This window comes from Urocitellus parryii, unplaced genomic scaffold (assembly GCF_045843805.1).
Source record: "Urocitellus parryii isolate mUroPar1 unplaced genomic scaffold, mUroPar1.hap1 Scaffold_152, whole genome shotgun sequence".
NCBI classification, from domain to species: Eukaryota; Metazoa; Chordata; class Mammalia; order Rodentia; family Sciuridae; genus Urocitellus; species Urocitellus parryii.
The window spans coordinates 245,668-272,376 of NW_027552075.1; the positions used below are offsets into that span (position 1 = coordinate 245,668).

Consider the following 26,709-nt stretch of genomic DNA (forward strand, 5'->3'; position numbering starts at 1 on the left):
TCAGTGATTCACCATACAAAAAGGTGGTGAGACCAAATTGCCTTAGGTAATAACAAAGACCTTCCATTGTAATGTATCATTATTGCCTCCCGATCTTCCACTATTGTTTTCAGGTCAAGGGACCTACATCACAGTATTTTTACCTTTGGCTGCATATATTAGACTGTCAGTGAAATAAGTCTGGAGGTTTCGAATCTGTTTTTAAGTTTTAAAGTGACCACACAGCTTGGCAAAAGTATGACGCTTCAACAAGACTCCCAGAGGTTGGAAGCAGGGAAAAGTGGCACATATGAAGTGACACTGGTGTCATTATGACTTTTAGGCCTCTTCAGTAGTCTCTGACATCAGAGACTGCTGTCATTCTGACTTTTTAGGTTCTTTCAGTTTGAGTATTCAGAAACTAAAATTTCCTATGATCCTTGCTGGCCCTGTTTTCCAAAATATCTCATTGCTGATTCACAGGATAGTTTTTATGTTGGCTACTTCAAGACTAGCTTAATGATTCTTTCATCGAGGAACAAATAAACTAAAATATCTATCTACAGTAGAAAGAATCAGTGTCCAGGGAGTGGGAGTAATAACAATAAGAGAGAAACAAGAAGTAGCAGCTGTCAGAAACTATGAGATTTAATGATTGTTTCTAATATTTGAATTGCTGTGTGTTGTTTGTTTTGCCAGAGGCCAGGAGGACCCAGTAACGTTCTGCGAGATGCATGTCTGGTTGCTAATATTTTGGACCCCAAAATCAAGCAAGAAATCATTAAGAAGTTTATTAAACAACATCTGTCAGAGTATCTAGTACTTTTTCAAGAAAATCAAGATGTAAGTATTGACCAGATGAGGTCAGAGTTAACACTTGAATTTTATTGCAAAATGAATGCAGCCAAGTATGTTGATTGATACTTTATTAGTACTATGATCTATTGAACCTTGAATCCTAGGGACTGACTTTATAGTTCAATGATTCTTAACCATTTTTGAGGTCACTAACCATTTGGATAAATTAATAAAAGCTGTAGATCTTCTTCCCAGAAAAGTGCACCAATGTATAAAACTGTATGTACACCAGGGGCGGTGGTGCATGCCTGTATTCCCAGTGGCTAGGGAGGCTGAGGCAGGAGGATCAGGAGTTCAAATCCAGCCTCAGTAAAAGCAAGGCTCTAAGCAACTCAGTGACACCCTGTCTCTAAAATACAAAATAGGGCTGGGGAATGTGGCTCGGTGGTTGAGTGCCCCTGGGTTCAGTCCCTGGTACCCTCCTCGAGGCCCCAACCCTTTCCCCCCCAAAAAAACTTTATGTACAGTTTCAGGAAATTTGCAGAACCATAAAGGCCAATTACAGACTCCAGGTTAAGAACCTCTGGACCAAGTAAATATGGTAGCATATATTCTTTCAAATGGTGAGGAATACAGAATGGCTGTCATTCTCTTTGTTCTACGTTTTTGCTTTTTTCCCTCAAACTGTCAATACTACATCTAAGCACTGGAGTGTTTTTTGTTTCTTCCCTTCATGAGGTTGCCTGGCTAGACAAAATTGATAGACGCTACGCCTGGGTAAAACGCCAGCTTGTGGACTATGAAGAGAAATATGGCCGAATGTTTCCACGGGAATGGTATATGACTGAGAGGATTGCAGTAGAATTCTGCCATGTGACAAGGTATATTCCAGCTCTTTACTGGTGTTATTTCTAATTGAATTTTCAAAATCAGTTTCCCACTTTGGTTTCATATTGTCCTGTGGATTGGGTACCGATTCCAGACTCTACCAGATATAGCAACCCTTAGCTCCCAACTTGGCTGCAAGTTTTCCTGTTGCCTAGTGCTTGCCTCAAACAGCATACCTTCTGTCCTTTACCAACTCTGGACTCATCAACTAAGTTTACCTATACATTTTCCTCTGTTTCTGTATTATGTATAATAGCCTTCAGTGTACATGTTCATCATCATGTAGATTTTCTGACTTGTTAGATAGATAGTTCCATAGAGACAGAAGTAGTATCTACTTTAAGGACATGACAGTCACTCAGGAAATACTTGTTGAATGAATTTCCCTAATACAATGTTTATGGTCTATTATTGATAATATTGGCATCTGAGTGTTCTAAGCATTTTAAAGCTCTCTCTGCATTACCCATGAGTATAGCCCAGACTACGTAGACCTTTATTTTGAAGAATTAGAGCCCAGCAAGGTTAGATCAGTGTGTCTATGACAAATGTAAAACTAGAACCAAGCTTTCTTATTCTTTGTACATATACAACAACAGTGGTGGTAACTGGTTTTATTAGTTATATATTCCCATCTAACAGTACTAATTACATTGTCTATAGGTTAATAAGAGGGGAAAAAAGCCAGATCTAAACATAACTCAGTGACCTTATTTCTTAAAATCAGAGAAAATACAGTCAAAATGGATGCTTTAAACACATTATAGGGGGGAAATGTTTTAAGTCACATTGGCTTTTTTAACCATTTTGGGAGCCATTTTAGAGTCACAGCAAAATTGGGCACATAAGTACAGAGATTTCCCATATACTCCCTGCCTCTCTGCACATGTAACTTTGCCTGTTATCAACATCCCCCACCAGAGTAGTATGTTTGTTACAATGGAGGAACCTACATTGATACATCATCCTCATCTATTGGCCATAGTTTAAACAGGGTTCACTTTTAGTGTTGCACATTCTGTCTGGCTATTGTTTTAAGAAACACATTTACTACCATAGATTCAGACCATAGTATTTAAAAAAATACAGTATTGATTCAGGGTTGATTGGGGTTGTCACCTTCTAAATCCCAATTAGCAAAGAAAGGGTGAATTCCTTGAAAAATTGTTTATTAATTCTCTTTCACCTACAGTCAGCAGACTTGTAAACTAATTCTGTAAAAGATGAATCCTTATGAGACTGGAAGTGAACTAAAGCCAACAAGTCTCTGTGGGCGTTAGTACCTGCTATTGTTGTCTCAGCTAATGGCAGGGCTTCTGCCAAGCTTCTTTTGTTAGAATTTTGGCTCGAGTCCTACAGATACATCATTCTCAAATAAACTCAGAGGCACTTCATTTTTTATTTTGGCATTTAGTTGTGTGGGAAGAGGATGACAGTTTAGTACTTACTAAGAACTCTCATGTCACTGTTCCCTAATAACCTACATTCTAAAACAGAATGCCCAAGTGAGTTGCACATAAGCTTCACAGGCAGGAACCACCAAAGCATATACATTCACCTTTCACATGGGTGTTCCAGTATCTCATGAGTCCCTGCTATATGTGCCGAGATGATTATTGAGCTCTCTGGAAGACAGATTTATAATTGAGTAATTCATGAGTTGTTAAATAATGTATATATGCATTTTAGTAAAATGCCAAATGCCAAAGTACCATGTATATTATTAGCAAGTTATTGAGAGGGTTAAAGATCTAAACATAGTAGTCACCATGTAGACAAATTAGCATCCATAATCCTGGAGTTTTCTCTTTTTTTACTGGTGCATAATTTCACCTTACAATTCTTAGGAGTCCATACACTAGTCTCCCCCTAATTTTGGTTTTACTTGCCATGGAAAATTCTGGAAATAAATAATCCAGAAGTTTTAAATAACTTTTCTTACAGCATATTATTATAATTGTTCTGTTTTATTAGGAGTTGTTGTTAATCTCTTACTCTGCCTAATTTATAAATTAAATCTTATCATAGATATGTAAGTATACGAAAAAACAGTACATGTAGGGTCCAATACTATCCACAGTTTTAGGCATCCAAGAAATATATTGGAATGTGAAGGACTGTTGAATATCTGTTCCCCAGTCATTAGACTAAGTTGATAATAGACCTCACAGTTTGACATGATAATATACATTTTTTTCTGAATATAAGCTGTTTACCTCCTCAATCTTGAATGATCAGTTTGTTTGACATTCTTATCTCTTCATTTTGAAGGGCAGAACTTGCCAAAATCATGCGTGCCAGAGCTAAGGAAATTGAGGTGAAATTACTTCTTTTTGCTATTCAGAGAACGACTAACTTTGAAGGGTTTCTTGCAAAACGCTTCTCCGGCTGCACCCTGACAGATGGAACCCTGGTAAGACTCTCCTGAGGGAGGCTGGACTGGAACATGGATGGCTGGGGTGGCTGGGCTTCACTTTCATCCTTTGGCTCCTGGGCCCAAGCCATCCTTCTACCTCAGTATCCCAAGAAGCTGGGACTACAGACACACCATCATGTCTGCTTTAATTTTTTTAAATGAGGAAAATGGGCCAGATCAGTGATTTTCAAACCATTCTTCCAACAATATCTGATGTGGAATCCAAACACAATAATAGCTAATATTTTTTGAACATCCGCTGTGTACCCCACACTGTTCTAGGGGTATTTACCTGCAGCCAATCTCTGCTCCATCTACTGTACGAGGTACATGCTATACTCATTTGTCTCTTATCCATGGTCAGTGAGCTCATATGCAAAACCATAAAAACTTAGCTGCTTTGATCAAAGGCAGAGCAAGGGTAGGGAGTTGGAGCTAGTGTCCTGTTCACTCATTCACCCCTCACCTCCATTAGCTTCTCTAACTCTCAGCCTTTTAGCCCTAAGATTCTGGGACTTCAGTGGACTCCCCTCCTTGTCCCGCAAGACCTACCTCAGAGTAGGTGAATCAGAGGCTGGTCCTCAGGACGCCAGACTGAAGAGTGGTGATGGCAACAGCAAGGTTTTCAGGCAAGGCCACAAGGCCCTATCTGCTTGGGCTCACTTATGACTTTGTTGAAATAAAATACAACTGGAACTGCAAAATATTCTTTCTATACTTAATAAATAGAAGTTATATAATACTGATTTTCATACTAACTTATGTTCAAAATTGACTTATTTTTTAGTATCAAGAGAAAAAATAGTTCACAAATAGGTGAAAATGTCTTCAAAGAAAATTCAAGTCACTGAAGGAATTAGCTAACAGAAACACCCTTTAGGGAAGTGCATGCATCTCTCCTGAGAAGTATGTGGTTAGCCTTAGAACCTGCCTGATTTCCCCATGCTAGCCACCTTCTCTGTCCTACTCAAGCCAGGCTTCTGTACTGTGTTCAAGCAGAGACTTAGGCAGCGCTGAGTTCAGCTCTACATTGAGCTGCTTGAAGACAGGGAGGTTCAAGCATTTGAGTATAAACACCGGCCACTAGAAGCCCCTGAGCTCCCATGGCCTCTGGGCAGAGCTCGTAGAGCATTAGGATAGGCTCTGTGCACCAGTAATTCAGCTAACTGGACAGGAAATAGGCTCTAACTAAGATGCTTGAATACATTGTTGTGTGCTATTCTTCTCCTCCATTGGCTGGAGGCTTCTGGTGATTTTGTTTTACATTTAGAGGGGCTCTAGGATCACCTGGGAACAATAGCCCTGCGATATTTCATGACCAGGATAGCCTATAAATTTGAGTCTCCCTGGGAGATGCTATAGTTCTCACCTATCCAAAGAAGGTCAAAAGTGGTATATAACATGTCAGGGGAGATCTCTTCTAAACAAGCCAAGGCTTGGTGAGCAGGGTAACTAGGCAGAGAAACTGAGTAGGAAAAACTGACAGGAGCTCTGCTTCAGTTTGCAAAGACAATGCTTTTTTTGTATAACACAGGTATAGCACTGTCAAAGTAGCAGTTGGCTGATTGTCAGCCATGTTCTGTCTCAAGGGGACAGGGCTAGAGGTGCTTGTTTCTCATACTCAGCCAGGACAAAGCTCCTGGACTGGAGCCATTTCATCTCCTGGCAACTGCTGTGCCCAGGGGCAATGGCCATGATCTACTAGGAACACTTGAACTTTTCCCCCTAGTCCCTTCCTTTTTTGGTCTTCTGTGTTTGAAACTTTCTTGAAGAACTAGTTTGTAAATTTCCCTTCCCAGTTGTTCAGGTGTTGCTTTCCTCTCCCATGAGGTTTTTAAGGGAGTTTCAGGTTATAAATCCTTGGCAAGAAAATCCTTCTCAATACCATGAGTTCTTTGTTTATTATCTACATGAACAGCTGTCTTCTTCACACATTTCTCTGAATCATTTGACTTATAAAGAAACTCAGCTTCTTCCTCTGAACCATTTTTTTTTTTGTCCCAGTTACCATGACCCAGCAACCATTCCAAGTCCTGATAGTAGGTGCTCCACAGCATTCAAAGATTTTTTTTTTCCCCCTTAAAAATGAGTTTCTAGAAAGGCAGCAGAATTTCCTTCAGCCTTTTCAACTAGGCAATCCAGTTCTCCAAGAATTGACTTACTGTTGCTTGGCTGCTGGGAGATGTAAAAGTTCTTACTGTAAGTGATATTCACACTGAGCCTGGTCCCTGCCATTACCTTGCTCTGGGCCAACTGGGCCATACCTTCTCCATCTGTGTTCTTCAATCCTCAGTGGCAGGGGCCTGGCAAAAGTCATGACTACTGACCCTGCTCCCTACAGAAAGCTCAGGGAAGAAAGAGGACACCCTAAACTCCCAGTTTAGCTGCTTGGCACTCTGCCTAAAAAACTTGATACTCCCTGGTCCCTTGCCTCCTCCCTGTGCTGGTTGGTTGCTTCCATAGTGAACTCTTGCTGCTTTTTTTTTTTTTTTAATATTGAGTATTGAACCCAGGGATGCGTAACCACTGAGCCACATCCCAGCCCTTTTTATATTTTATTTTGAAGGTCTCACTAAGTTGCTGAGGCTGGCTTTGAAATTATCCTCCTGCCTCAGCCTCTCCTGAATTGCTGGGATTACAGGCATGTGCCACAGTACCTGACCCATTGTAGACTCTTGAAATCCTTCTTGGCTACCAGATTTTTTTCAGGATATTGGAATAAACTTTGAAATGAACCATGGTGGTATATCTTGATACCCCTTAATATATGCCACATTTCAACGAAAGTTAGTAAGTTCTTTGGAAAGTGTTCAAGGAGCAGGTAGTAAGTCAGCCAAGAATCTTGGCCAGAGATTCTGCCTTGCTGCTTCTTCCCTTGGCCATGCCACACCCTGCCAGTACCTCCATTACCCTCTTCCCTGTGTCATTCAGAACCTTTAAACCCTTGGTGACTTTGACAGTAAGATAATGAGAATGGGCTTGAGAGTGTGTCAGACTCAGCAGAAAGACCTGCCACAGCCCAGCTCCTCCCTACTGACCAGCAGGATGCATCTTTTGCTATTTTTTTTTAGAGCTGTGACTTTGACATTTGATGACAGATGTTAAAGACTAGAAGAGCTTTGAGGACAGGGCTTACTCTGTCTTTCTTGTACTGGCCCTGTTGAGCTTGATCATATCCTATGCTGCAGCTAATATTGGAACAAGGGAGCTGCTGGTGCTTCTTCCAGTTGCCTCAACTTCTGATCCTTTAGGAGGGATTCAAGATAGTCTGTAAATCTAAATGCCTTGAAATTAAAAGCAAATGTCTGAATGTGGTATAACTATATCCATGTGCATTTTTAGTGACTCAATTAGATTGAAGGTGAACAAATTATATTCAACTTTCTGCTTAAAAGCAGAGTAGATGGTGTTAGATTTTTATAACTGTCTAACTGAATTTGGGAGGTTGTTTTTTTAATAAAATTTAAAAATTCCCATTTTATACAGCTGGATTTCCCTTTCTCTTGGCCTGTGCATAAATTGCCTTTCCAAATAGAATTCTCCTTTGGCTTATAGGGGTCATTTCAAAATACATGTACACTTGCCCAGTTTCAAAAATTTATTACAAATATAGAAGCTGTAGTTGCAAATTTCAACCATGCAGTTTAGCATAAGAGCACGTACTTAGGAAAGCTTGTGCAGAGTGCCTCCCCCAATACCTCAGCCTTCCAGCAGCCTAACCCCTGCTTTAGGAATTCTATAAGGAACTGACAGGCAGGGTTACCAGTTCTCCACCAGTGCCATGGCACATGGAAATAGCTTTCCCTTACCTGATAAGCTCCCTTCAGTGTCCATTTTGCAAATGGTTTCTTTTTCTGGGTGGGTGGTACTGGGGATTGAACTCAGGGGCACTCTACCACTGAGCCACATCCCCAGCCCTGTTTTGTATTTTATTTAGAGACAGGGTCTCATTGAGTTGCTCAGCTCCTTGGTTTTGCTGAGGCTGGCTTTGAACTTAAAATCCTCCTGCCTTAGCCACCTGAGCCACTGGGATTACAGGCATGCACCACTGTGCCTGATGCAAAAGGTTTCTTGATGCTAAAGAAATGTATTCTTCCATTTGAGTTACATTCTTAGGGGAAGTTCATATTCGTTTGTAATACATGGTCAAGATAGAAAATTTGGAAATTATATGCAAAACAAAAATTATAGGAGAAAATAAAAAGCCATTCATTTTCCCATCAGTCAGAGACAGGAATTTTATGTTCTTTTTTATACATTTGACCTAGTTGAAATTACATTTTTTAAGTATGTTTTTCTCTGCTGCTTTTATTTTTTAAATTGAAATGTAATTCATCTAAAATTTTTCACAAATAAACTCACCTTTTGCCAGGCATGTTGGCACACATTTGTACTCCCAGCAACTCAGGAGACAGTTTGAGAATCTGTCTCAAAATAAAAAAAGCAAAAGGTTTGGGGATAAAGCTCAGTGGCAGAGTGACCTGGGTTCAATTCCATATTGGAAGAAAAACAAAAAAGAAACCCACCTTCTTAATAATTCAGATAGGGTCTCATATAGTATTGCCCAGGCTAGCCCCAAACTCCTGTGCCCAAGCGTTCCTTCCATCTCAGCCTCCTGAGTAACTGAGACTACAGATGGCTACCGCTGTACCCCCAAACTCACTATTTAAAATTGGACATTCAGTGAGTTTTAGCAGATTCATCAGGCTATGCCACTATTTCAACTGTTTAATTCCAGGACATTTTAATTACCCCCAAAGGAAATCCCTCTTAGCAGTCACAGTTCCTTCTTTCCCCCAACCCTACACAACTGTTATTCTAGTTTTTGCTTTTATGGATGCCTATTCTGGATATTTCACATAAATACAATCATACAGTATGTGATCTTTGCACCTGGTTTCCTTCAGTGAGGACAGTGTTTCTAAGGCTCATGCATGTTGTAACGTGTATCAGAACGTCATTCCTTTTTATGTCTTATGTATTTGTCCATGCATTCCATTGCATGGATGCGCCACATATTGTTTATCTCTTCATCAGTTTATGGACATTTGGGTTATTTCCACTGTGAAGAATAATGCTGTGAATATTTGTGTACGCATTTTTGTGTGCACATGTTTTGTGAGAATACGCCTAGTAGTAGAAATTGCTGGGTTGTATGGTAACCATATATTTAACTTTTTAAGGAGCTGTCAAACTGTTTTCCATAGCAGCCACACTGTTTTACATTTCCACCAGCAATGTAGAAGAGTTCCAATTTCTCCACATCCTTGCCAACACTTCCTTTTTCCTTTTTTTTCTTTAATTATAGCCATCTTCATGAATGTAAAGTAGTATCTCATTATGGTTTCTATTTTCTTTTTCCCTAATGCCTAATCACATTGAGCATCTTTTCATGTACTTATAGTCAGTGTGTGTGTGTGTGTGTGTGTGTGTATCTTTTTTTCCAGTTTGGGGATTGAACCCAGGGTATGGTGCATACTAGGCAAGTGCTCTACCACTAAGCTACATCCCCAGCTTTTTTAAATTTTTTTATTTTGAGACAGAGTCTCATTGAGTTGCCCAGGCTGGCTTCGAATTTGTGATCCTTGTGCCTCAGCCTCCCAAGTAACTGGGATTACAAGTATACACCAACACAATGGCTAGTATATCTTCTTTAGAGAAAAAAAAAATTTAAGTCCTTAACCCATTTTTGAAATTCAAATTTATTTTTAACTGTCATATGAAAAATAAGAATTGTGCTTATTTATGGGGCTACCGTGTGATGCCTCAGAACATGTATATTTTGCCTAATCTTCAGATCAGGGTAAACATATCTCCTTAAACATTTATTGCCTCTTAAATATTTCTTATAGTGAAAATATTCAAATCCTTTAGTTTAGCCTTTTTGAAATGTATAGTACATTATTATTATCTATAATCACTCTACTTTTAATAGCAATCAGTACTTATTATTCCTTACTATAATTTAGTACCCATTAATTTAATTGGATTGTCTTTTATTAGCTGTAGTTCTTTACATATTTTATGATATATACATGTAATTTGCAAATATTTTCTTCCATTTTATAATTTTTTGTTTATTTGTTTTTAGTTGTGGATAGACCTTTATTTTATTTATTTATTTATATATGGTGCTGAAAATCAAACCCAGTGCCTCACACATGCCAGGCAAGTGTGCTACCGCTGAGCCCCAGCCCCAGCCCTAGTTGGTTTTTTTTTTTTTTTAAGTTTTTTTTTTATTGATTGTTCAAAACATTACAGAGCTCATGATAAATCATCTTTCATACATTTGAGTCAATTGGGTTTTGAACTCCCATTTCTACCCCAAATACAGATTGCAGAATCACATCTGTTACATACTCACATTTTTACATAATGGCATATTAGTGACTGTTGTATTCTGCTACCTTTCGCCCTAGTTGGTTTTTTGGGGTTTTTTTGTTTGTTTGTTTTTTAACCTTTTGGTAGTATCTGTTGACACATAAAAGTTTTTAATTTTGGTGAAGTCAATTTATCTTAGTTTTTTGTTGTTGTTGCTTGTGTTTTGATGTCACATTCAAGAAACTGTTGTCCAGAGTCAGATGTTTTCTTCTAAGGGTTGTATGGTCCTGGAGTTCCCAAGGGTGCTCTATCACAGAGCTAAATCCCCAGTCCATTTTATTTTTTATTTTGATACACAGTCCTGCTAAGTTTCTTAGGGCCTCCCTAAATTACTGAGGCTGGCCTTAAACTTTCAGTCCTCTTGCCTCAGCCTTCCAAGTTGTTGGGATTACAGGTGTGTGCCACCATGCCTGGTTTAACTCTTATGTTTAGATCTTTGATTCATTTTGAATTAATTTTTGCACATAAGATGCAAATACAATTTTATATCCTACTTTTATTTATATACCTGAAGTCTTTTCTCAATCATTGCATAATGTAGGTATTCCATAATTTCCCTAACCATTCTTTTCTTCTTAGGCCTTAAGTCACTTATTTAACTTTTATAAATAATTCCACATGAACATTTTTGTGGACAAATTTTTTATCACAGTTGAGATTATTTTGATACTAATGGAAGTATAAGTATGAGCAAAATGTATGAGCATTTCCAAGTTTCAGGGAGCCTGTGTTAAACTGCTTTCTGAATTCTTACCTATAGGTTCTCATAAATGCAGCAGCTTGGTCTCTCCGAGCACTGACTCTTGATATTAGTGGGGATTTATTAAAATTCAGAAGTGGTCAGTCTTCATTCACTGATGTTTAATATACAGGAGTAACTGCCAAATAAAAAAGGGACAGCAGGGGCTGGAGTGTTTAGCTCACTGTTGGAGCATCTGCCTAGCACATACTAAGTCCTGGGTTTCTTTCCTCGCACCACAAAAGGAAGCAAAGAAAGGAAAGAAGGGCCAAAGGAGCCTGAAATTTCTTTTTAAATAACAAGTTTTCACTTCTAGGTTTATACCCAAGAAAACTGAAAACATTTGTTCATATAAAAACTTCATACATGAATGTTTGTGGCAGCACTAATCCCAGTAGTCAAAAGGTAAAAACAACCCAAAGTCCATTAGTGGACAAATGGATACAGAAAATGTGGTATAATGCATACAATGGAATATTATTTAGCCATAAAACAAATGAAGTACTGACCACTTATTACAAGATTAATAAACCTTGCAACACAATGCTTAGTAAAGAAACCAGACATAAAAGGTCACATATTTATACAAGATGTCCAGATAAGGCAAACCCATAGAGACAGAACAGATTGGCAAAGGGACAGCAGGATCGGGAACTGACAGACAATGGATATGTGTTTCTTTTGAGGATGAAAAATGTTCTGGAATTAGTAGTGATAGTTGCATAGCTTTACAAATATAAAACCACTGAATTGTAAATCACTTTAAAATGGTGAATTTTTTATTATATGAGTTACAGTTCAATTTTATTTTTTTAATATTTATTTTTTAGTTGTAGTTGTACACATACCTTTATTTATTTATTTATTTTTATGTGGTGCCCTCACACATGCTAGGCGAGCACTCTACTTGCTAAGCCACAACCCCAGCCCCTCAATTTTAAAATACTAAGAGTTTTAGAAAAATTATGTCTTGAGTTGTAAATAATTTTTCCTCTTTAAATAGATGTCCACCAAAAAAAAAAAAAAGAAAAGAAAAGAAAGGAAAAAGCAATATCTACTTGTTACAATCTCAGAAGACTAAAATATTTTAAAAGAAAGATCTCTTTCTTCTCTACTATTTTCCCTGGGTTATCCACTATTTAATAGTTTGGGATATACTTCCAAGTCTCCCTTACAAGCCTGCACACACAGCATACACAGGCTTTTTGTTTTTACAGAAAATAGAAAATGTTGCCCTTGTTTCTAAAGAGGATTTTATTAAGGGCTTCTCCTCTAACCAGCATTTATCACACATGTTTTTCAAGCTCTCTTTGTGCAGGGGCTTGGAAAAAGATGAAAAATTGCAGTAGACAGGTCTAGTAGGAGAAAGAAACCTGTAATAATTGTCACAAAATAAGGTCTGAACATGTGGTAGCAAGGGTGGTCCCTGGGATAGTAAACACCAGGTGTGGGTAGCCCTATGCTTCAGATCTTGGCTATCAACTGAAGCCCTCCGGCCATCTCTTTAAGGACAAATCAGGAATTGGGCTGGAGTAAAGCATTTATGGAACAAGAAATGCAGAAATTGTAGAACTTTCATCTCGTAACTGAAAGCTTTCTCCTCCAGGGAAAGGGGGAAAATATGTCTTAAATTTCAGAGTTCCTTCTTTGATAATGTGATGAGGCTAGGACCTCAAAAAGGAATTTGTGCAGACAGATCCAGATATGGATATGCACCTAACTAAAGCCAAACTCTTCTAAACAGTAAATGAGACAGCTTGGCTGTCTTGTGGCCCTTACTGTTTTAGAGGTGCTGGGAATCCCATGTGATTTAATCAGTGGTAATTAACTTGCTGTATGAAGAGGTTTACCTTCTTGTGTGGACTTCAAATCAAATCTCATCATAGCCAAAAGAATGAATTGTTTTAAAAGTGGAAAGTCATCCATTTCTTGGCCAATTTTTGATTTCATCTAGCAGTGCTGGAGTTATTTAAAATATAAATACAAATTAGTAATTTTCTATGGGCCATGACAGCTGCAAAGCAGGAATGAGAAGTGTGACCAGGTTGGCTCTGACAATAGGACTCTTGCACAGAAGGCTGTGTTGTGCCAGTGGTTTCTATCTGCAAAGACTCGGTCTCTTGCCATTGCAAATTAATCTAAGCAGTAGCATAGCCCTCCAAATAGCAGGAGGCTATACCTGCACCTCAGATGTTATATCATTTACCAGCAGGGTGATGTGTTTGCAGTTACTAAGGGCTTCTTGTAGATTAAAGAGGAAAAGAACAGTCCATTGTGCCTTTGCACTTTTGAATTCATAGGCCCGTTGCTTTCACTTCCTGGAGAGATCCCAGGGAGGGAGACAGTGGAGACAGGCTGACACTTGTGGTAGTTATAAGACTTTCAGCCTGCACTCTCACTTTTTTCCCTTCTGCAAGTTGCTGCTTTAAGAGGCTTAGCCCTTCTGCTCATGCCTATTAAATGCTAATAAAAACTTCCACATACTCAGCTTCCCCCTATGATCTTTCCCCTGTGTGCCAGATGGTGTATTAAACTGCTTTTCTTATGTCTAATGTACATTATCTCATTTAGTCCTCCTGACAGCTCTGTGAGCCAGGTGTCAGTGTCCCTCTGTGTTGCAGAGAAGAGAACTGAGGCAATTTTAAAAGTACTGAAAAGTTCAGTAGTACTTCCAAGTGGTGTAGCCTGGACTTGAGCTCAGGATTGTCAGGTCCAGCATCTGTGCCCTCAGCACTACACAAGTGTTCCCCATCTTAGTTATTGGCAGCACCAGCTTTGCAGTGGCTCAGGCCAAAAAGTGCATGGTCCCTGGTTCCTGTACTCCCCTCACCCTCACTTCCACTCTCTCAACAGTTTCTCTTGGCTCACTCTCTCCTGTGTTCTGAATCTGGAGACTTTTCTCTATCCACGTCACCAGCTTACTGCAGTCCCTCTCAGTCCCCATGCCTGGAATACTGCAGCAGCCTTGCAAACTGGTCTTCTTGCTTCCAGTGTGGTCCATTCTTTCCATGGCTGTGGAATGATACTTTAGAAGACTATGTTAGGCATGCAGCTATAGTCCCAGCAATTTGGAAGGCTGAGGAAGGAGGATCATCTGAACCCAGGAGTTCAATTTCGAATTCAAGGCCAGGCAACCTGGGCAACAGAACAAGATCCAGTGTCTACTTAAAAAAAAAGAAATGAGATCTTGTCATTTCACTGTGTAAAACCCCCAATGAATGCTTACTTGCAATAAGAAGAAAACCTGATGGCCGACTAAAGGCTATATGATTGGGCTCCTGCTACTTCTCTACCTCATGCCCAGTGTCATCCTCTATCCTTCAGACTCACTAGCTCTGTCCAGCCTTTGCACCAGATCCCTCTGCTGGGAATATTCATTCTCAATTTTTGTCTGATTAGCTCCTTCTCCTTATTTACATCTCTGCTCTACTATTACCTCCCGAAAGGGGCCTTATTTGATCACTCTATATAAAGAAGACTTCCCCATACTCACTCTCAGCCCATCCTAGTTCCTAAACTTTATTTGCACACAGTGCCTCGCTTCTTTGCCTTTCTTTCTTCTGTTGCATCCCTGGTGCAAGGAAGGATGCCTGGAATAGAGTAGATGCTCAGCATATGATTTTTGAACAAATGACAAACATGCTATTTCCTCTGCCTAAAAAGCTCTTCCCTACCCCATTCTTCTAATCCACCTCACATATTTAGTTCTGGGGCATCCGTCAGTTCTGGCTCAAATATCATTTCCTTCGGGAATTTCCTGTGATCTCCTCTGCTTCATACTTTAGTTACAACTTATATTTTTCTTTCAAAGGTCTTACTACATGATTGTGTGGGTATTTGATTAAAGCCTGTTTTTCCCAGCAGACTCTGAACTCCATGAGAACAGAGTAGGTCTATCTTCCTCATTGCTTTCCCCTAAGTACCCAGTACTTCATTTGTTGAGAGATGATATGAAGGAACAAAGCATTTTTCTTACACTGACTTGGTCCTCCGCACTTGGAATGTGTGTGATCTAAATGGGCCAGGGGCACCTGGTGTCTATGACTCCCTTATCACTCCATTCATCGTTACATTAATAGAGACAGGTTGTATAAGTAGGAAAGAAGTTGGGGAACCTCTGGCCCAGGAAAGATAAGTAGTCTGTGCTTATACTAGCTAAGACGTTGCTCTGCTTGTTCAGTGCTGCCTTTTTATGTTGTGCCCCTTTCTGCTTTTATCCATTCACTTGACTCTTTCCACCAAAAGAGCCCAGGAACACCCCAGCTTATTTCCCTGACTTCCAATTTCGTCATGATTTTCAGTAACACATTGTGTTTTTTAACTGAGACCCAAGTGGCTGGGCATAGTGGCACACACCTATAATTCCAGCAACTTGAGAGGCTGATTGGCAGGAAGATTATTATTTAGAATCCAACCTGAGCAACGTAGACCCTGTCTCAAAATTTAAAAAATAAAGATGAAAATGACTGGGGATATGCCAGGCACCGTGGCATATGCCTGTAATCCCAGTGGCTAGGAGGCTGAGACAGGAGAATTGCAAGTTCAGAGTCAGCCTCAAAAGAGAGATGCCAAGCAACTCAGTGAGATCCTGTCTCTAAATAAAATACAAAATAGGGCTCGGGATGTGGCTCAGTGGTCAAATGCCCCTGAGTTCAATCCCAGTATGCCCCCAGCCCAAAAAAAAAAAAAAAAAAATTGAGGATGTAGCTCAGCACTCCTGAGTTCGATTCTCAGGGGAAAAAAAAACAACCTCGGCCCACCTGTATATAATTGTGAGATGTTATCAGCCCTAGTGAATTAGCAATAGATGAGGAACAGTCAAGAATTCAAACTCTGTTTCTATCACTGAATGGTTGATCAAAGCTTTAATTTTAGCTAACAGTATGTCTTTCCACATCTACAGAGCATCAAAAAATTCAGAATTATAGTGCCTCAGTTCAATAGTATGATCCCAAAATTAAGCCAGGAAATCAGGAATTTAATGCTATTAACTAATTTAATTTTTTTTGATGGGTCTTACTATATTATCCAGTCATGTCTTCAATTTCTGAGCTTAAGTGATCCTCCTGCCTCAGCCTCATGAGAAGCAGGGACTATATAGGTGCATGCCATCATGCCTGGCTTAATTAATTTTTTATTATTGTTGAAGCTTAGACATGGTAGATTCCCTTTATCTCTATTTCTGTCTCCTTAAAATACCAGTTCTTGAAATGACAGCTAAAGCTTATAAATATTGCATTCTAAAGTAAACTTTATTTATGCAGATCCCCCCCCCTCTCATATCTCAGGTAAAGAAGCCAAAGTTCAGAGGATACAAACATGAAATGCTTGCTTAGTTGGATCATACTGTGTCTCACTGCAAAAATTATTGTCTTACTAGTGATTACCATGAGCTAATGCAGTCATCACAAGGCTTTCTTCTTCTTTTTTTAATATTTATTTTTTAGTTATTGGTGGACACAGTATCTTTATTTTATTTTTATGTGGTACTGAGGATCTAATCCAGTGCCTCCTAACATGCTGGGTGAGCACTCTACTTCTGAGCCACAACCCTAGCCCAAGGCTTTCTTCTTATGTGAGGGCTATTGTTTCTCTACATAATAGCATCTCCAAGTGTTTTTGACAACTAAGTCATTTAAATGAGTGTAAGCAGAATTTTTTTTTTTTCCACCTCCACAACTTTTATTCCCAAGTAGGGAGAACCTGCTGCAAAGGTGAGGCATGAAGGTTTATCAAGGCCAGGAATCACTATAAAGGCAGGTGTGGAAACTGGTATTCACTACAAAAAGATGCCCTACCAGCCAACAGGGCCGGGGGTTGGAGGTGTCTGTCTCCCAGAGTTCAAGTCCAAATGGCTCAGTTGCAACTTGCATACCTTCCTCCAAAGTGTACTGTCTGGCAGAATCCTCAGGTGCCCAGGAGACAAGACAGGTCTCTGCAGCCTAATAATCCATTTTATGGACCCTCAAGAGCTCTGTTCTGAGCATGGTGAAGATTTCAAAATGCCTCCCAAAGGCAGGTTGAAGATGCTGCAGCCCTACTGTCCCTGCTTCAGGTCACTGTTTTTGCTCTGCAGGGCTGTTAATCCTTTTCAGAAGGGGTCAGATTCCTCTTTCCTGGAAATCTAGGATCCCTGTTTAGCCCAGAGGGGTAGGGAGGGGTAATGGATGTCTCTTCTGATCAGAAGTCTGAAATCAGTACCCAGAAAATTCATGTTAAAAATCTGTGACAATTAAGAAAATTCACCAAAGGGGGAGTTACGCCACAAATACATATGCCTGAAGAGACCAGTATTGCTACTGAAACAGGTGAGTAAGGGAGGGAAGAGACCATACACAGTAGGAGGGAAAAGAGGCACAAGACAGTTCAAGCTACAAGGAACAAAGACAAAGTGTAAGTAGAATGATCAAGGGTGGAGTTAATACTGACCAGGTTTCTAGTTCCGGGGAATTCTGAGTGTTATGTTGCCTCACCATGAGGCTAAGCCTTAGGGTTGGTAGGACAGTTGTTCTCTGACAGATGAACAACTACACTCACCAGGTCTTTCTGGTACTTTCAGAAATTTATCACATTAGATAGACTTCAAAACAGACTGGCTTTATAATGAATTCCACAATACTCCAGGTATTGTTACAGCCTTAATCCAGGGCTGGGAAGGGAAAGTTTCTGGTTCCTGGAAAGTCTCACAAGAACATATAATCAGAGACATCTCCAGAGTGACCTACCCTGGCTAGGCAGGTGCTAATGTATTTCAAGGAAGAGAAGAGAGCCAAAGAATTAAGAGATGTTAGAACTAGAGATGAGACTGTAACTGACAAATAACTAACCTTTGCTCATTGCCACCTTCTTAAGACGCAAAGGCCCATCAAAGCCTGGGCATAGGTGCCCAGCTGCAGTCTCTGAGTTTTAAGAGAGCTAACCATTCTAATACTTGGAAAAAAAAAATTGGTGACTCGGGTCTTCAGTCTCCAGACTGAACACTCCCAGGAACACTGGCCTTCCTTCAGGAAGGACAAATGCCCAGCAACCATAGTATGGAAAAGCTTACCCTTATCAGCAATACCTTTAATGTCTCTGCTTCTCCTAGGTAGCTGCTTCCAGGAAAGGATGATGAGTGTTAGCAGTTAGTCATCTACATGTCAGTTGCTGGGGGAGGGTGGCAGGAACAAGAGTTTGTAAACGGATCCACTATAACAGGTGCAGGAAAAGGCCTCTTCCCTCTCCTTTCTGCTCATGCTCCAGCCTATTCATCAGGAGCCTCAAAGGCTGCTGATGACAAGGTGTGAACAGTGTGAACAGTCCTGTGCATGAGGCTCACTGCAGAAGCCTTCTCCAGGTGCACACAGTCATGTGGACAAAGCCATCCCTTCCCTTCCCCAGTGAGAATGAGGGTGAGAGAATCAGAACTTCTTTCACTTTCTACATACCACGCATCTTGGTGGCACTAACTCCCCAAGATGTCACAGAAAAAAGAGCAGTTTGATCACAATTACTCCTAAGTGGTCTTCACAGTTAAGTCAGGCATACATTTCAAAAGGTGGCCTCTAGGCCCTTCTCTCTCTTACGTGCACACACTCACAATCACACAGTCTCGCAGTGGGAACAATGTCCAGCCACTGGGTGTGGCCAGCTCAAGTCAGGTACTGCACCACGAGGAACATGACTACACAGGTGAGCAGCATCCCGCCGATCATGAAGTACTTGTCCTGGAAAGCCCTCTTCTCAATGAGTCGCATCACCGTGTTAGATAAGCCCAGCATGTTGGCAATATCAAGGATCTTTTTCTGAGTCCCCTTCAAGGTCAGTCTCTGGGCCCTCAGTCCCTCCAGAATACTGTGCCCGCCTCCAATGAGGTCATCCATGCCGTGGTGAATGTTGTGGAGGGAGGAGTTAAACTGCAGTGATTCGTCCATTGGTATGGTGGTGGCAGAGTCATTAGTGGTGAAGGTACGAGACAGAAGCTCCTCTCGCTGTCTCTCCTGCTGCTCCCTGGCATAGCGTCGGTGCTGGAAGTTTCGGAGAGCAGTCTGCAGGTGCTGGACATCATACTTTAACTGGTCAACTCGAAGTTTGGCATTCTGTCTTTTGTTAGGGGGTTCCTTGCTGGACAAAATCTCCGGACGTTCTAGATGGCTGAATATCTGGTCTATGCTTGCTTGGATTTCATTTTCTACTAAGTGCAGAGACTGCTTGTCTGCCGTCTCCAGGCGTCCCATGTGAGACTGGATCTCGTGGACCTGCTTGTGCGTGGGTTGGTACAGTGGCTCCATGTCGCCGGCCCCGCCGGCCCGGGCTCTGGCTTTCCGTAAGCAGAATTATCTTAAAGCCCAAAGCAAATACTGATGCAGTTCTTTTTGTGTGTGTTTAGACTTGTTTTTGTTTTTTGTTTGTAACAAAAATTATCACCTTCAGGTGATAATTATAAGCTTGACAGTAAGTCACCACATCATCCATCTGCTGTCCCTCTTGGCATAGGAATTAGTTCAGTTTGCTCCACTGGTATACATTAAAGTGACACAAGTACATTCAGAAACTCCCTCTCAGCTTCTTGTCTCAAGGTTGCCATCCCTTGACCCACCACCTCATCCCTGGTGCCAACCAATCCCTTTTGTCCTGATTGTCCATTTGGCTTCTTTTCTGCTAAAACTCCCCAGCACCTAAGCATAAACAACATTTGTAGGTCAAAATTGTAAAAAAAAAAAAAAAAAAAATCAAAAGAGCTGTCTTGATTCTATAGTTGCACTGGAATTAGCATCATCAGTGACCCTTGTATATGTCATGTGGTTCTTCTAGGGTTTCACACACTTTGTTACATTTGATCCTTCAAACAGTCCTGTGACTATGTCCTCATTCAGCAGAGGAAGCTCCTGTGGCTAGGTGATTTTGCCAGCATAGCAAAATTGGAACAAAAACCCATGTCTCCTGCCCCTGGCTTTCCCATTAGCCCATGGTCCTGCTCAGTGTTGTATTTTGAAATAGTGATCCTGTTCAGGAGCTGGGAAATAGTTTTTCTGAAGGCGATTTCTCTCATGGTTGTAATGGGACTTATTTGGGAAGGACTTCTTTCTGTAATGTAGAACAGACAAGATTAAATTTTTTTAATATTTATTTTTTAGATGTAGATAGACACAACACAATGCCTTTATTTTTATGTGGTGCTGAGGATCGAACCTGGATCCCACCTGTGCTAGGCGAGTGCTCTACCGCTGAGCCACAATCCCAGCCCCAACTTCATAGTTTGTTCTTGAATTCAAATCCATCTGGCATTTGGATTCAATTTTATTTTTTGAGCACCTTTTACATGCCAGACATCAAAGATAGGATGGGCGGGGTAGACAGATACGATCTCTCCATGTTGACATCTAGTGCCAGAAGACAAATGAGCAATTGTAGTATTTTAATAAATAACCCGGGGAGAGGATGTACAGGATGGGATGGGAACACATGCCAGGGACATCTAACCCAAACTTGACAGAAAAAGTCTCCCAGAAGAGGAGACTTCTAAGTTGAGGACTGAAGGATGAATGAGAATTTTAGCTAGATTAGAATCAGAGTAAGGTGAACAGTAATGTTTCTAGAAGATGAAAAGACGTGAAGGCCTGGAAGTAAGACTGTGATCCATCCTAACATAGCTATCAGGGAGACTTGGAAAAAGCAGGAGACTGGTGGGAAGTCTGTTGGACATGTTTAGAAGATAACTGTCTCGTGTCTTATTAATAGAAAAAGCTCGAGTCTCCACCACCATCCACCAACCCCTTCCTGGAAGATGAGTCAGCACCAGAGATGGAGGAGCTGGCAATCGAGAAGGGAGAGTTAGATCAAGTAAGTCTGCTTTGCGTTACCATGTATAACCTACCCAGTCTTCCTGTCTGAGAATGGATTGGCTAGCTTCATGTATGATCCTTTGGCTGTTACCCACATTCAGAAATGATGATAGTGGTGGTCTTTATAGAGGGCCTTTATCTGGAATTGTATTCAGAAAACAGAAAAAGCAGCCCTTCCCACCCTTGCTCTTTGCTCTCAAAGAACCTCACCTCCAGCATTCAGCAAGGCTCACAAGCTTAATCAGACCATGCGGCAGGGCACGATTGTACTCTGCCCCATTCATCATCTCCTGAACTTGTCAGCGTCCCTTTCCGATGCACTCTAATGTGGTACTGTGATGATGTGAGAGGCTGAAAGATCCTGGGGGTAGTTAGCAGCACCCTGGGCTGAGAGAGGCCTCCATGCAGCGTAAGCTGATCACTTTAGGTCTGGAAGCCATTGGGGAGGCCTGGAAATATCAAGGTGACCACTGGCATCTTTGGAGTGTTACTTTTCTAAGCACACTAGAACTTTAATTTCCTTTTGATTTTTCTGTCCAGCTCTAAATTTCCTCTCCCTTCATCCTACAGAATGGTGTTTTTGTTTCCCTACCATTTTATGACAAGAGAAGTTAGAGCAATAAATCAGAACATTTCTTTTCTGGATAAGTGATCCTTCTTTTTAATTTTCTACACTTGGCTGCTAGAGGATTACTTTATGATATTGTTTTACTCCAAGCACCACCAAAAGGGAGGCTGACCAGCTTTGGAAACCCATAGCCACATGCTTTGCTGCTGGCCCTGTGTTGCTAGCATGGAGAGGGTAGGTGTGCAGTCCTGGCAGGAGCCAAGAAAGTGGAATACATGGAGCAGTAAAATGTGTCAGGTCCACTGATTAAATAATTGTGATTACATGGACACCTCACATTTTTGTGGTGCTTTGTAATTAAAAAATCTTTTACAGGCCGTATTTCATTTTGCCTTCACAGTGCCTAGCTCTTTTTTTTTTTTAATATTTATTTATTTATTTTTTAGGTGTAGATGGACACAACACAATGCCTTTATTTTTATGTGGTGCTGAGGATCGAACCCGGGTCCCGCCCGTGCAAGGCAAGCGTTCTACCACTGAGCCACAATCCCAGCCCTAGCACTTTTTTTATAGGTGATGAAACTGTAGCACAAAGAGCCTAGTGACTTGTCCAAGGTCACATAGTTTAGAAAAAGAAGAGCTAAGACTGGAAGTCATGTCTAGAAGTCAGAAACTAGAATTTTTTTTCCAAAAGGTTGTTTTTCTTTTTGTTTTGCTTTGTTTTTAAATACATAGAAAGCTCATAGATACAAGTGAATGAACAACACTGAAGAGATATCTTGAGGCTGTATCCCAAAGATAAGTGGGAATAGGCGTGATTGATTTAAAACCATCATATGATTGGCTAGCGTGGGAGGAAAAAAAAATTCTTCTATCTAAAGAAATGCAGTTCCCACATTGTGAGAGCCAGGACTCAGAGGGGTGGAGGGGTCTCCTTCTTCCTCATTTGGCCACCTGTATCCTAAGAACATGCTTTGTGCACTCGTGCCATTTGCAGGGCCCTCGTGTCTCCCCAGTACTAGTTGCAGCCATTATCATGTTCAGAATTGTGCAGGAAAGCATTCAGATGCTTTTCATGCTGCCGTGAGAAGATTTCCCTTTAGCTGGTCATCTCTAGATATTATTATGCTGGATTATGATAGATTTTTCCATTATCTAGGAAATCAGTTTTGCCTGGTAAAATAAGATTTTTCTGTCTCTTGGAACTTTTTTGCATATTATAAAAGCTTGAAGTTTTTGTAAGACTAAGACCTGCCCATCCTAAGGTACAGAACTCTGACATCTGACAAATACATGGTGTAAGGCAGAGCCGTGTGGTAGAGGAAGTGCTGGACCCTGGTCTGCCATTAACTGACCATGACCTTAGATAGTTTACTTACTGTCTCTAGACTTTCCTGCTTTCTTTATCTTTAGAGATGGCTAATAGTTTTCAAACTCTATTCCTTGATATCCTGTCACATATAATGGTGGGGAATTGGGAGAGAGTAGAGACCTGGGTCTTAGCCAGAGGAATTCTAGTCCTAGTCACATTGTACTGTGGAATTCTAGGTAAAATTTCTTTTGATCCTGGGGTTTTATGTCTGTTTAAAAAAGAAAAAAGAAAAGAAAAGAAAAACTAAACTAAATGGGAAACTCCTGGTCTTGATGGTCCATCAGTAATTCATGGACTGTTCCTCATTAGTAATAAAACGTTGACACTAGTGACTAATGCCTCCTCACATGTCATCCCCAGCCTCCCATGCCTCACCAGCACTTGTCTTTGTCTCTGGCAGGTTAGGTGGAGCCCCAGGACCTCCCTCTTCTCAAAAGCCTGTGGGCTTCTAGAGTTGGGTGCACAGAAAGAGCAGGACACCTGTGGGATGTTGGGGAGGGATTCCATAGGATGTCAGCCGAGAACCAGCCAGAGGTGGTTGTGTGGAAAACCCCTCCTGGTTGCCCTGAGTGACCCAAGTTATTCCCTTGCTGCAATTGGTAGGTAGCTGGCCCTCAAGGTAAGGATCACTCCCTGCTCACTACTGCAGCTAAGCCTGGCTGTTGGGAAGAGAGGGTGAACTTGCAAAGCAGTATTTACTTTAAAGGAGGCATGAACAATTTGTTGCCAAGATAGTCCCAGTGATAAAAAAATGACATATGAAAGGGAACCAAGGGTACTGAAAAAGAAGAAATCAGGAATCTCTGGTTTAAAAATGTACCCTTTTGGTGATCCAAGCAGTTAGATTTAATCTGTTTACATTGGATAGTAATGAAAGGAAATGGGACCAGCTGCAGACCTCCTTACTGTGACAACAGTAACCTTTTATTATTCCATCAAACTCCAGGAGGAAATAGCTTAAACATCTGCAGCTTTTGGACAGAATTCACACACTCAGAAATCCAGCCTGAATGCTACTGCTAAATGACTTAGTGTATTCTTTAAGCCAAGGATCAACCCTTTAGGGAGCTGCATAGTGCAAAGGAAGACACCAGTTTGAGCTGAAATTCCAGCACCTACCATATAAATAGGAGCACATTCATGAAACAGCTATAGGCAAGAGCGGGGGGAAGTAAGAAAAAGAAATTTGAGCAGTTTGTGCCCCCTTTCTTCAGCTCACACTAAAAATGCTGGAAGAGGGCCTCCATGTTGTGGTGACAGGACTGAATGACCTCTCCACACTGCAGATGAGCACTGTTAGTGGGCAGAGGCAGGGCAGAGCAGTCACCTGTAGGTGGGGTTGGGACACCAGCCCTGTCTGGTTTGTGACTTTTGGAGTGTCCTGGGACCTTATCAAGCGTGACTTGTGAAGACTCATCAAGATGAGTTGGTTGGAATACCAGGAAGTCATTCTATTATATCACTTGGGGTCTATATTTAATACCAAATGAATCCTTAGACCTATTCAGGCATAATTTTTTTTCATGTATTGCTTTAATGCATACATTGAAAAAAGAGGAAACTACAAGCAGAATAAATAGATTAAGATATTACTAAAATTTCTTCACATGCAGGGTCCAGCTCTTTGGAACTATTTGTTAAAAAAGCTTTATGTTGCTGGTTATGGTGTTACACACCTATCTCTAATGGCTTAGGAGGCTAAGGCAGGAGGATCCCTTCAACCCAGGAATTCCAGGCCAGCTTGGGCAACGTAGCAAGACTCGCATCTCAAAAAACAAGCAACCAAAAACAGCTTTATATTTTCAAATAACTATAGATTCAGAAGTTGCAAACAGTACAGAGCAATGCTGTGTGCTTGTCTCTCAGCCTTCTCCAGTAGTGATAGCAAGCAGAACTAGAGTGATCATCAGAAGTAGAAAATGGGTCCAAACCTCTTTCTCAGGCCTGGATGCCTGTGTTTTTCCACACACTGTTGTTCTCTGAGTTTTGGAATGTGTTGGCAATGGGGTGTTTCTTAAGAATGCCCCACTGCTGCCCCGAACAGTGGTACACACTTGTAATCCCAGAGCTTTGGAAGGCTGAGGCAGGAGAAGCAGAAGTTTAAGGCCAGCCTAGGCAATTTAGGGAAACCCTGTCTCAAAATAAAAAGGGCTAGGGGTATAGCTCAGTGGTAGAGCACTCTTGGGTTTAAGTCCCTGTACTGGGGTTGGGGGAAATGTCCTGCTGTTGTATCTGCAGTTTTTTTTGCCAGATCAGTGGCACCCATTCTCCAAAGTTTTTTTGTTGTTATTCCTTACTTTTAAAAAGCAATTTCAAACTTAGAAAACAGGTGAAAGGGGCTGGGGTTATGGCTCGGTGGTAGAGCGCTCATCTAGCACGTGTGAGGCCCTGGGTTCAATCCTCAGCACCATATAAAAAAATATATAAATAAAATAAAGGTATTGTGTCCAACTACATCTAAATAAATAAATAAATATTTAAAAAAAACAGGTGAGAGAATTTTATAAGGAACTCTCAAATATCTTTCATCTAGATTCAGCAATTGTTAATATTTTGCTACATTTACTTTATTTTTTCCTCCCTATTCTTTCTCCTTTCCTCATTATTGCAAAACAATTTGGAAGTGTTACAGACATATGCCCTTTACTCCTAAATATTTCAACATATATTTCCCAAGAACATTCACTTAAAATACCACACAGAAAATTGAACACCAGTAGTATATTTTTCTTTAAAGACTTTATTTAAATTTCATAAGGTAGCCATTTCAGAATAATGCATTAAAACCCTGTCAGCAGTGTTTAATTGGGAAATTGCACATAAATTTGTATGTCAAAAAACCAGATACAATATATACATGTAAAAATGAGAATATTCTTTATTATGTAAGCTCATTTATAATTACCAGAACATATCCTGCAGAAGTGTGAATATTTTCTTCCAAGAAAAGGCAAAAAAAATTAATCAAAGGAATAATTATATGATGATTATGTTTTATTAGTAAAAATATAACTGGGTATAGTGACCATATTTTTCAAGTCTAAAGTCAAGATGTAGTCTTACAAATTCAGACAAATTAAATCACATTTTAAAATTTATTTAGTCAATTACCTTTTTTAAAAAATATTTTGTGGGGCTGGGGATGTGGCTCAAGCGGTAGCATGCTCGCCTGGCATGCGTGCGGCCCGGGTTCGATCCTCAGCACCACATACAAACAAAGATGTTGTGTCCGCCGAAAACTAAAAAATAAATATTAAAATTTTTTTGTTTTCAGTTGCAATTGGACACAATACATTTATTTTTATGTGGTGCTGAGGATTGAACCCAGCTCCTCGCACATGATAGGCAGGCGCTCTACCGCTGAGCGACAACCCCAGCCCCTAGTGAATTACCTTATCAAAAAGAGAGGAAGAGGGGCTGGGAATGTGGCTCAGTGGTAGAGTTCACGCCTAGCATGTACGAGGCCCTGGGTTCTATCCTCAGAACCATATAATATAAATAAAATAAAGATATTGTGTCCAACTACAACTAAAAAATAAATACTTTAAAAAAAAAAAGAAAGAAAGGGAGGGAGGGAAGGAGATACTGACTTACAAAAGGTAGAACAAATGGGTGACAGCCTTCCCTCACTACCTGCATTCTTCATTGTGGGTCTTGCATTTTAAACTAATGGAAGCACAAAAAGTTTCCAGGGCATCTCTGGGTATAGCAAGTTCAAACTGGATAAACTAGTCTTGTGCATTC

The 26,709-nt window shown here is 40.5% G+C and overlaps 1 protein-coding gene and 1 pseudogene across 1 annotated transcript in view; one reads left to right on the top strand and one right to left on the bottom strand.

The window, feature by feature from the left end:
* Positions 1-26,709, top strand: part of LOC144251699 (vacuolar protein sorting-associated protein 53 homolog) — a 141,567-nt gene that overhangs the window by 53,405 nt on the left and 61,453 nt on the right. The window contains exons 9-12 of the mRNA XM_077794467.1: positions 679-822; positions 1,516-1,658; positions 3,937-4,078; positions 20,922-21,023. Coding sequence (XP_077650593.1) covers positions 679-822; positions 1,516-1,658; positions 3,937-4,078; positions 20,922-21,023 — 531 coding nt within the window. The remainder of the gene's footprint in view (positions 1-678; positions 823-1,515; positions 1,659-3,936; positions 4,079-20,921; positions 21,024-26,709) is intronic.
* LOC144249045 (Golgi SNAP receptor complex member 2 pseudogene) lies at positions 18,482-19,471 on the bottom strand (annotated as a pseudogene).